At 39.8% G+C, this 11,631-nt stretch overlaps 2 protein-coding genes across 2 annotated transcripts; both read right to left on the bottom strand.

Moving 5' to 3' along the window:
• Positions 1–7,013: 7,013 nt before the first annotated feature.
• Positions 7,014–7,840, bottom strand: LOC143453078 (leucine-rich repeat-containing protein 66-like). The gene is made up of 2 exons (XM_076954226.1): positions 7,416–7,840; positions 7,014–7,190 (listed from the first exon to the last, which is right to left on the bottom strand). The coding sequence occupies exons 1-2, from the start codon at positions 7,599–7,601 to the stop codon at positions 7,014–7,016; spliced, it is 363 nt and encodes a 120-aa protein (XP_076810341.1). The 5' UTR covers positions 7,602–7,840.
• LOC143453076 (reticulon-4 receptor-like) lies at positions 7,650–8,598 on the bottom strand. The gene is made up of 3 exons (XM_076954225.1): positions 8,460–8,598; positions 8,231–8,303; positions 7,650–7,842 (listed from the first exon to the last, which is right to left on the bottom strand). Exons 1-3 carry the CDS (start codon positions 8,596–8,598, stop codon positions 7,650–7,652), a joined length of 405 nt encoding a protein of 134 aa, XP_076810340.1.
• Between the last annotated feature and the right edge of the window lie 3,033 nt (positions 8,599–11,631).

Genomic DNA, 11,631 nt, shown 5'->3' with positions numbered 1-11,631 from the left:
TTAAAAACCTTTAAATCGTTGTCAGAACGTTAACGACCAAGCCATCCCTTGCATATCTTTGGCAAGCTTCTCCCCTAGGGCATAGGTCGCGCTCCATGTTGATTTACAAAACGGAAATAAATACGATTGCAGTTTTTATGTTATCAGTAGGTGTGTCTTGTCTATATTACTGCTAGACGTCGTCTTCCTACGACTTTCCTGCGAGCGCTCCTAAGATAATCTGGCAACACATAAAATCGCCTTTTTGCCAGATCCTGCTAGCGTATTGTTGAATTATAATCTTGTTCCAGGCTTCCTGCGTTTCGCCATGTCGTACACAACGCATAGATTTTCAATGGGACTAAATTACTTGTGGCTGGTTCAGAATTTTAACCTTAATTGATGTCTTTTGACCAATTAAGGATGTCTGTGCTCTAATCGCCATCTAGCGGATAGTGTAAATTTGATCTATTTGATAAACATTCAAGCTCTTTTCGATAGAGATGGCCAATCTTTCGCGCACGTTGGACTTTCAGTTGGTATGTTCTAATGCAAGCGTCTTCAACCTTAGACAGTCGGATTAAAAAATTCCCTATAAGGGCTCACTTCCCAATATAAAGACAATTTTGAGCCGGCAACACAGTGATTATTACGTGTTCGTACTCAATGCGTCATATTAAAAAAAGTAAGAAAATTTCCGGTCCAATGCGCATGTGACGTCGATGTGAACTAGTTTTGTTGTTGTTTTGGCGACAGCTGGTTCCAGGTTTAGGCTAAATTGTACATTTTTTGAGGGTTTGATTTTTCGGTTTTTAGGAGTATTTGTGCTAAATTTTTAAGTTCAAAACTTGCTGTAAAGTTTAGGTAGCTGTTATAGAAAACTGAGTACATGGATTTTGTCCAAATTAAGACTGCAGACAGGCCTGACCTAGATGACATTGCAAGCCAAAATTCAGTGTAGGTTTATGATGTGAATTTGCGACAGTAGCGTCTTGATTTAATGTACTTTGCATTGAAAAGCCTATCTCTTTGAAAAGGGTAGGGACCCCTTAAGCCAAAAATTTATTATGAATGTAAAACTCAGTTTTTAGGCTTACTTAACTTGCTAGCTTGTCTTTGGGCTACGCTATTAACTAAAATTTGATTGCACACTTTCCAGAAATACTTTTGGCTGGCTTTTTTTGTATTTAACGGCGTTTAGTTCTTTGTTTATTCATTTTATTTACAAAACTGGTAGGACAGTTATAGTTTTCGTGCTATAATGAAGTGTACGTATTTTTCTGACAGAATGGATGCGTTTTAAGTTAATAAAAGCATAAAGCACTAATATTTTATTAAAATGTACGCAGACAAACGATGAAAAAGTTGATAGAAAATTTAACAAAGGAGTGAAAGGACATGGTTCGGCTGGCTTCTAACGAGTCTTGTCTCTCTGGATTAGCACAATGACCGATAACGGAATGGTAGCATCAACTTTGACGGCCAGGGGCTGGGCGATCATTGACTGACATATATGCTAGTAGTACATAAATCAATTTTACCGCTTGCATGTGATTTGCAAGTAAGTCATTTCCGGCTTTGCGTCGATCCATATCGCCTCATTTTAGAGCCAGCCGACGTGAACATTTCAAGTTAGTGATGCAACCATCATCAATACTGTTTTGGCCATGATGTTTTAAAAATTGCCTTTACAGACTCTGAGCATTAGGTACTAAAATAGTTGCTATGGTTATTTTTGTAAGTTTCTACTACTGTTCCGCCTAAATCATGCTATTTCAATGGCCCTTTATTTCAGAATTTCCGTCTTCGACGAGCGACTGCATCCATTTTGTTGCTGGGAAGCCTGACTGTAAACGAAAGCCCTATGCATCGCAAGCCATTGGCACTGCTGATGGCGCTACCAAAACCATTGTTTCGACATAAAGCTGCAAGCTGCAATCGACCAGGTATTGTGTTTTCAAAATGGCTGCCTGTCGGCAGCGTTTTCGAAAATGTATCGTTTACACTTTTGCATTTTTTGGTGGTTTTACCTCAACATATTACACCCAAAATTCATTGATTGAAGTATTTGGCAACGGTCTGTTTGCAAAGCAATTATGATTTGTCATTTAGTACAAGACGTATTTTGTTGTTGTTCCATAACAGTGGTCGCGGTTTACCACGGCGAACGAAAGAAAACCGTCGACATTCATTCGCTGTGATCATCTTGCAGGCCGGCTAAAACAGCTTCTGTTGTGTTGTTTAGCAGACTTGTCACAGTTTGAAGATCCTTTTCAAGTGATTTTCGATGCAGGCTTCGTACTGAGCAAACAACCTCGACTGAAAATGGATGGCAAACTTTTTTCGCGAACGTGCTTTCATCGCGCTGCTAGTGTCTTCTTTTGTAAAGAACTTACCTATGCAAAGCTTTCGAAAACGCCGACCAAGGAATTGAAAGGTATGGACACAGCTTGTCTCACGTGTTACTGGTTGTTCTTGAGTTGATTGCATTTGCTTGGAAAATTCGTTAAAAACCTTTAAATCGTTGTCAGAACGTTAACGACCAAGCCATCCCTTGCATATCTTTGGCAAGCTTCTCCCCTAGGGCATAGGTCGCGCTCCATGTTGATTTACAAAACGGAAATAAATACGATTGCAGTTTTTATGTTATCAGTAGGTGTGTCTTGTCTATATTACTGCTAGACGTCGTCTTCCTACGACTTTCCTGCGAGCGCTCCTAAGATAATCTGGCAACACATAAAATCGCCTTTTTGCCAGATCCTGCTAGCGTATTGTTGAATTATAATCTTGTTCCAGGCTTCCTGCGTTTCGCCATGTCGTACACAACGCATAGATTTTCAATGGGACTAAATTACTTGTGGCTGGTTCAGAATTTTAACCTTAATTGATGTCTTTTGACCAATTAAGGATGTCTGTGCTCTAATCGCCATCTAGCGGATAGTGTAAATTTGATCTATTTGATAAACATTCAAGCTCTTTTCGATAGAGATGGCCAATCTTTCGCGCACGTTGGACTTTCAGTTGGTATGTTCTAATGCAAGCGTCTTCAACCTTAGACAGTCGGATTAAAAAATTCCCTATAAGGGCTCACTTCCCAATATAAAGACAATTTTGAGCCGGCAACACAGTGATTATTACGTGTTCGTACTCAATGCGTCATATTAAAAAAAGTAAGAAAATTTCCGGTCCAATGCGCATGTGACGTCGATGTGAACTAGTTTTGTTGTTGTTTTGGCGACAGCTGGTTCCAGGTTTAGGCTAAATTGTACATTTTTTGAGGGTTTGATTTTTCGGTTTTTAGGAGTATTTGTGCTAAATTTTTAAGTTCAAAACTTGCTGTAAAGTTTAGGTAGCTGTTATAGAAAACTGAGTACATGGATTTTGTCCAAATTAAGACTGCAGACAGGCCTGACCTAGATGACATTGCAAGCCAAAATTCAGTGTAGGTTTATGATGTGAATTTGCGACAGTAGCGTCTTGATTTAATGTACTTTGCATTGAAAAGCCTATCTCTTTGAAAAGGGTAGGGACCCCTTAAACATCGGGTTCCATTTTGCACAACAGTAAAGTGAGCTTTGGTTTATCTTTATTGGTGTTTAATCTAAGGAATGTCCACGTGGCCGACCACATAGTCACTGAGTTAACGATTTCTTTATGTTGCTGAGCTCAAACTATTTTTGACTAATATTCGATAGTTAAGAAACAACTGACAAAAATGTGAGCCAAAAAATTGCAAACTGTCGTTAATCAGGAATCATATGAGGAATAACGTCATCATGTTGCAAAGTATTCATGGATAACAGCCTAGTATGTAAGCTCGCAAAGTGGATGTTTATTGCGAAATTGCTCCCGTATGTTGCATCATTCTGTCGAACGTTTGTAACCCTGAAATCACGCCACATATTTCATCCAATCAGCTTTGTAAGGAATTGTCCGGTGATAAACAATACCGAGATTTATTTCCGGTTTAATCCAGGATTTCGATGAAGACGGAAATGACGATTACATTGAAGCAAAGCGCTGGGGACGGGACTGTATTTAAACGCTATACAGTGCTTAAACCAGTGTCTATGGTTTCATTTAAGACGATTCGTCGAAACATTGCCACTGAATAAGCATTGGTTATATTTAAACACTGCACACAAAAGCTTTGGCAAAAACTTACTTGAAAATGTTCAAACCATGACAGGTTTCATTATAACTGCGCGCTTATAAGCACAAATAAACACCTGCACGACTTGAAATGTTTGACCCAGCACAATATTTTCGAAGGTGAAGGAGGAAGCGAGACAAAAATGCAATCAAGGTCGGAAGATGGCGGCATCACACGCGCGAGTGACAACAACTAAAAATAATAAGTGACAAAACAAATAAAAACACGACTCCAGTATAAAGCGATCATGTAGTACGTCTATATACAGTAGCTGGTGGCCAAGCCAAAACAGGACATGGCAACCATGTCAGCATACGTCATAAACCGGGACTGAAGCTCAGCGTGGTAAGAATTATATCGGCAACTTTATGTCCGTTATGGGCAGATAGAAGCACAACCAACATGAATATCACACCGCAGTAAATTCTCTGGACCGACCATCAAAGAACGTAATTAAATTGCCCCCGTTAAGGGGCGCAAGGTGCAACATAGTTTGAGACTCGATTCGATCTTATCCAAAAGGCGCGTTTACTCGTCAGACAAAGTCCAAGATAAACAACTATTTGAGCCCTGAAAGACATCCGCAAAGTATCCTTTATGATATGGTGATGATATGAAGGAATATCTTCACAAACAACGCCTGCTCCAACTTTAACTTGACAGTTCTGGCAAATGTGTAACCTACGTCACACGAGCTATGTCGTTTTATGAATGTTTATGACAGTTGTGTTGCTGAGCGACCGATGTCGTACCAAGTATGTTGCGATTTTTTCCATTCATAGGCTGGCGAGTATTTCTGCATCCGCACCACGACCGCTTCGACTCATTTGCGGGAGTCTTCTTGTGTCCGCACTTTTTATTTCTTCGCTCGCCCTGTAACCACTCTGCTATATTTCTGAGTTCCTCAATTCAAATATGAACGTCACAACCATAATAACAATCCAGCAACTATGACATGTAACTGTGAGCATGAAAGGATGAATAATGTTTTGCTGAACACGAGCAAGATCTCTTTCATCACCATCCACACGTCGTCGCAAAATTAAACTTTTCAACCGAATTGTGAATCGTCATAAAACGCACAATCATCGCTGGCCCGGTAGAAAAGCGGCGTCAATATGACGCGATAACTCCGGGAACTTTGTACAAGTTCTCATTTTATTTGAAAGTTTTATCAACATCGCACAGACGCTTATATCGTTTTTCATTATGACGCAACAATATCTTCACACACATTATTCCGCAGTCCCTCCTGATTGGTAGCCGCCTCCTTGTGTGGTGACGTCATCGTGGACTGGATTAAAGACGGCCTGTTTCGTGTTTCGAGAATGAAAAGAGGCCAATTATGACGTATAAAGAGCTTTTATGAAGTGGTGTTTGTTGCCATGACGATTATGACGTACACGGCGGATGATGTAGCATGGGCGGGTAAAGTGACGATGGAAGATTTTGATGCAGTTGAATCTTTGTTGAGAGGAGGAGCAGCCGTAGCTTCCCCGGTCAGATCTCGCCACCTCTGCGGATGACTAGTTCTCATTATGAGGCAACATGCGGATTTAATAAACAATTTCCTTCTAAACTTTCAGCATTTGCCGCCGAACATACAACAAAGCAGGAGAACTCACTGAGTATGGTGAGAGAGTTTCCGCCCTTCCTATATCTTGAGTGATCTTCTAGAATCTAGAACAATCTTCTTCGCACCGCGCTTCTTCATCATCCATGTCAGGTCAGGCTTCTGACTGCTGTTACACGTCATCGTGACTTCACTACCTATAACGTCATTAATAAAACAGTGTGACAGTCACGTAATCGGCCACGTTATTGCTTTTAAAACGAAACGTAACAATGTTACCTTGAACTGTTGTTGGTGACGTCAGAATGAAGGTTTAGTGCGGAAGTTCTGTGGAGCTTGTGGGGAGTGGCGGTCGGCTCTTTTTCTAGTCAACCACCTTGGTTTTAGTTTTTTTAGTGGGTGAGACTGGAATAACATGAGGGGTTATTTGATGGGGATGTAAAAGAGTCTCCGGGATATTTGACCCAGGATTTTTTTACCCCAAATTTGATAACGTACTATCTGGTTGAGAGGTCAAAGGGCAAAGGTCTGTAGTGGCTTGGGAGCCACATCCAATACCATTATATCAATTGTGGAAACATATGCGCCAGTTAAACATTGTTCATTGATAAACCTACAGCTAGCATTTAATATTTGCAATGCAGTCGCATCATTTACAAACTGCAATCATTATGCAACATTGGAAACTTGCACTAAATAACTTTATGTGAAAGCGCCGTTTAGTACGTTACCAGGTGATTTCATAACATCCGAGTTTTAACTGTAAATAATTCCCATTGCCAACGCTTTGTGCTTATCGTTTGCGCGTTTTGAAATGCGCGTGTATTTTGTGTCAAATATTTCTGTTCACAAGCGCTCTACGCTGATATAAGCTTAAACTTCTGTGCGTGTAGGCGCGCAGACAGAGATATCGAATCGTACGAACGTATTACGTCAGTCGTGTTAAAATGTAATTCGTTAGACTTGTTTTAATTGGTGAATGCTAAGTTTGTGTTTGTGTCATAATAATCGGAACCTGTACAGTTCCTACAATAAAGGATTGTTTCTGATAAACTGTATCTGTTAATCGTAATAGCTTTCGGCTAGTAACAGCAGTAACACGTTAAGGTTAGAGATTTCTAACCGCACGCAACCACGGAGTCAGATCATTAATTCGGCAGGTAAACTAAGACCGAATAGCTAGTTAAATCAACCAGCAACATCCTCCGCAGGTCTTTGAGGTGAATCTTTCGAAGTGGTTTGTTCGAATATTTGTAAGCAATAAAACGTCGTGACGTCATAATCCTTAGCGATGAAAGTCTCAATTGCTTACATGCACGTGATATGCAGCGACGAGGTGAGGGAGTTGTTGCGCGAGATGTTGGCGAAATCCTTCATCTCGCAGTCGCAGGTCCATGGATTGTGGTTCAAATTGAAGGCCGACAGTGAATCGGGAAATTGGGATGACGGAAACCAGTTGAAAGATATCGTGGTGAGGGAGTTCCCCTAAATAAAAACTTGTTTATTGTGAGATCAATGGCGATGAATATCACATGATATGACGTAGCAATCAGACGTAACTCGAAATATCATGGAAACATTAAGATTTAAATGTTAAGACCAATGGCATTGTGACATCATACACGAAAGCGATACTTTCATTTCTGTCAGCGCGTCGTCATTAAATGTGACGCAACAATCTGGAAGTCGTCCAAGTTAAAATGTTCCCACCTGCAAATTGAGGACTTTTAACTTAAGGAGTTTGTTGAAAGCATGGCGGTGGATTTTGCTGATCTTGTTGCGGGATAAATCTAGATCCTGGAACAAGAAGCAGGGTAGTGAGGATGAGGCAAGCTCGGTAACCGGGAAGCGATGAGGAGTCATCGTCGGGTTTAAGACTTGCAAAGACTTTATCATTTGGAAGATAAATATGTAAACAAACCAGCATTCCTACGTCACAGCGGTTCAATTAAAAATAAGAAACGACAGACTCACGATTAAACCGGTCAATTGGTCGAGAGCGTTCTGCGAGACGTTGGTCAGCGCGTTGGAGCAGACGTTGAAGAGCTCGAGCAAGACGAGGTTGGAGAAGAGAAATCCGTCCAAGCTGTTCAGTTTGTTGGTGCTTAGCTGAAGTTCCACAAGGTTGGACAACTTCCTACGAAAGCAATAGACGCACAATTGCACATCCATTAAGCAAATTACGTCAACCGCGTCATAGCAGGGTAGTAGCGAGAGAACTTGTGATATGCGCCTGCATGGTCTGACTAAAACCTGCAGCCTTACACTCGAAGGTTTCTTGGAAAATTTCAAATTTTAGAAAAATACACTAATCAAACAACCAAGGACAAATGCTGAAAATGACTAAAATGTTGCAAAGTTAAAATAGATTTTTGATGTTGATGTCTAGCCTTCATTCCCGCACAATATCAAACTTAGAGGTCTTAAACGAGATTGTTAAATAACCGCTGGCAGCATAATAATGGAATGTTTCATTCATGCAGCAAGCTACAAACTGATAAAAGGCGCTGGTTTGTTACACTCACACAAAGGCATTATGGGAGATTCTACTGAGCGTGTTGTTGTCTAGAAGTAGACGCTTCGTGGCGCTCGAGATACCTGCGCAAAGAAAAAAGTTATTCGAAGCACGAATTTGCATTAAACCAATAAAAATTTTATTTCATGACAGAATATTTCTTATTTGTTACGACAAGTTGCAACAATAACCTTCATAAAGCGAAATGTTTCATCCATGTCTAATTGCAATGTACTGACCAGTTGGAACCAAAGCGAGGTTCTTGTCCGAGCAATCTGTGCTCTTCTTCTGGCAACTACACTCACTCGGACATGGCGATGACGTAGTTGCAAGGGTGAGGAAGTACAGAAGGATCTTTATGAAAGGTTCCAAGTTCATTACGTTCATTTATTAACTAAGTTATTTAGGATTTGACAAGTCATTGAGTCTAGTCTAGTCTATCACAAGTCTAGTCATTGAGTGTGTAAATAACTCAAGTTACTTTATCAAACCAGTCCAGTAGGTTGCCAATATTTGTGTCGTTTTCTTGGCTTGTCTATAGCGAGATGAATTTCGTTCAACAGTTCTCTAATTTCTTTCAAAATGAATGGGTTAGTGGTACTTCTGCACATCAGGTGTACCGGTAAATGTAGTTCCTGTGGTTAGTGGAGTTTTTATGATATTTTTATAGCATTGCCCGAATTTAAAATCGTCCACTTCGTCCACTGAACATAAACAAGTGCCGTTCATGCTTTGTATGTAAGAGATTAAGATTACAATATAGGATTTCGTGTTTAACAATGAACTACAAGTGCAATAATATTAATAGGAGTAGGCTATATATAGATCAAACACATTGTTGCGCCATAGTCACCGAACGCTTCATAGTTCGTTTGTTGTAACTGCATTGTGACGTCACAACCACTTCATTCAAGGACAAGATAACCGAATACCGGTTAAACGCGGTAAGAGTAACTTAGTCGAAGAAGGTTTATATTACGTGAGATTTTTTCCCCGCATTAATTCTAGAACATTCTGTGGAGAAGTCAGGCTTCAGTGCAAAACGTTAAAGCTGACGATTGACAATCACATTATCACAATCAAAGCTCAATGTGATGCAAATCACGCAAAAACAGTCTCACTGCTCAGTAAAAATCTGTTGACCACTTGGTGTTGATAGTGCGTAGTTGAAATAATATTCTACACCCGATGGATCAGATCTCGCTACGTCGCCTATTTTCGGTTTCACGCACAAACTACACACAACTTCATTCAACAGACGTACTTTGAACCACGCACAAGTGCTGCGCGTAGCTCTAAAGCACTCTCTGTATAGAAATGTGGATGCATTCCTGAAGAACAGATCACAAATGTCAATGAAGAACATGATCTTTATCAATGAGAACAAACAGGGAGTATGAAGAGTAACGTACACGATGGGTGAAATCATGTCACGTGCAAGATCTTATGTGTTTCGTCACAACTTGTCCTCTCCAATACATTGTTATATATAAATGACGCGAATCGGGCATGTAATGGCGCGACGGATGAAATGACGTAACAAGCCGTAGTTTGAAGATGCCAGATGTGGGCAAAATGAAAAGCGATACAGACTGGATCACCTAGTAACGATAGAAATAAGGTTACCTTCACATAAATCACATCCGTTACATCAACACAAATCATATAAACATGTTATCTGTCCCACAAATACATAATTCTTTTTTACTTTAAATAGGAGTAGTGGTCTCCAAGTTTTGTCTTGGAGATCTTGGAGTTACGCCTTAGTTCCAAGTTATGCTTCTGGCGCGGAGAGGTAGTAGCCTACCTGCCATGGTACTAGCTGTGGGTCAAAAAGCATGGAACCACAGTTCCATTTGAGGCAGTTCGAATATACTTGAAGTTCGATCTAAAATCTCATTCTCTCGACGTCACTGGAACCATGTTTACTGGCCCGTGTCTTTTCATTGGATTTCTTTCAGCGACGTGTAGGCTAGTGAGTAGACTTGAGACTGCTTACTGGAGATGTCACTCCAGCTTCGCTCAAAGCGATGGCAAATCACGGGAAGCAGCAGTCACCAATTAAGTAGCCTATAAGTCCACATATACTTATGTTATATTAACTTAATTTACCTGTTGAATTAATTATCTGACTCTATTGTTGCGTGCGGTTAGAAAACTCTAACCTCTTATCAGCCGAAAGCTATTAATATTAAAACAGATATAGTTTACAAGAAAAGGTTTTTATTGTAGGTTTTGTACACTTTCTCAATATTACGCATAACCAAAAACATAGTAATACAGTACCACTGCTAATAAGATGTCTATTGAGTTGCAAACATCATGACCAGCGTAGTAAGCTCATATAACTCTCTCTGTATCTCTCCGTCTGCCTCTGTCTGTCTTCTCGCTGGTATAGAAGTGCGAGATTATAAAACGTGAAACGATGGGAGTGAAAATGTTCGACAAGAAAAACGCAGCATTTCAGAACATGTGCAGTGAGGAAAACAAAGGCAGTTACATGTAGTTCAAGCTGACGTGTAGATAAATGCAATCAGTGTAAAGTTAAGAAGCGGGCATTTGCAATAAAGATTTGTAATGGAATGATTGGTTATTGTTGTTGAACTTGACTGTACCAGTCACTCCAATACAATCTTTGATTGTCTGAATGTTTATTGTCATCGATATAATGAGCCTCAAGGTCGTTGTTTGCTTAATCAATCCTAGACTCGATTGTTCAGCTAAAAGCTGATTGTCTTGTGAAGCCGACAAGCAGAGTTGTCTGACTTAACACTGAGCTTATCTTAAGTTGTACTGTTCAGTAGTTTGCACAAATTTGTTGATTGTATAAACTGGTTATATTGTTTCTTCGTTATACGATTACAAATTGACAGAACATTGGCACATCAACAGTACTTCATTTAACAGTCAATGTAATAGCATTTTGGCTTAGCTATATTCAACTGCATTAAATTGCTGATTGCTGAATATTCCCAAACTTGTTACTTCGTACTGCCATACGCCAACAAACTTATTTTCGACAAACTGAACGCATGCGAGAAAGGCAAAAATATTACGTCACAACAATGGTACAGGAAATGATTGTGTTTCGTGTTACTCTTTGCTAAAACGACACATAACTACGGGAATTGTAAATCTTACATAATCTGTATATTAATTTTGGTTATTATCACAATATTATCACAGATTTCTTATCAGCACAAGTGCTGGAAACAACCTGGGAACGTACGAAAAGGAGTTTTCACATGAAGTTATTTAGAGTAGGTTTCCAAATATCAAACGACAGTTGAAGTGTTATCAAAAAGCAAGTTCATAAACTTCAATCAATAGCTAGAAAACACTTTTCCAAGAAATGATGTAATACTGTAGTACTAAAAATGCCACACAGGCCGCTACAACATCATCCAGATT

This window comes from Clavelina lepadiformis, chromosome 4, assembly GCF_947623445.1.
Source record: "Clavelina lepadiformis chromosome 4, kaClaLepa1.1, whole genome shotgun sequence".
Lineage (NCBI taxonomy): Eukaryota > Metazoa > Chordata > Ascidiacea > Aplousobranchia > Clavelinidae > Clavelina > Clavelina lepadiformis.
This window is presented reverse-complemented; position numbering and strand designations above follow the sequence as displayed.

What these genes read in the sequence shown, in the direction of transcription:
- LOC143453078 (XM_076954226.1), bottom strand. Translation starts at nt 7,601, where the DNA reads ATGATAAAGTCTTTGCAAGTCTTAAACCCGACGATGACTCCTCATCGC. An exon ending in TAAAAGTCCTCAATTTGCAG is followed by an intron (nt 7,191 to 7,415) that starts GTGGGAACATTT and finishes GTTTTTATTTAG; the next exon opens with GGGAACTCCCTCACCACGAT.
- LOC143453076 (XM_076954225.1), bottom strand. Translation starts at nt 8,598, where the DNA reads ATGAACTTGGAACCTTTCATAAAGATCCTTCTGTACTTCCTCACCCTT. An exon ending in CCTCGCTTTGGTTCCAACTG is followed by an intron (nt 8,304 to 8,459) that starts GTCAGTACATTG and finishes TTCTTTGCGCAG; the next exon opens with GTATCTCGAGCGCCACGAAG. An exon ending in ATCTCCCATAATGCCTTTGT is followed by an intron (nt 7,843 to 8,230) that starts GTGAGTGTAACA and finishes TTGCTTTCGTAG; the next exon opens with GAAGTTGTCCAACCTTGTGG.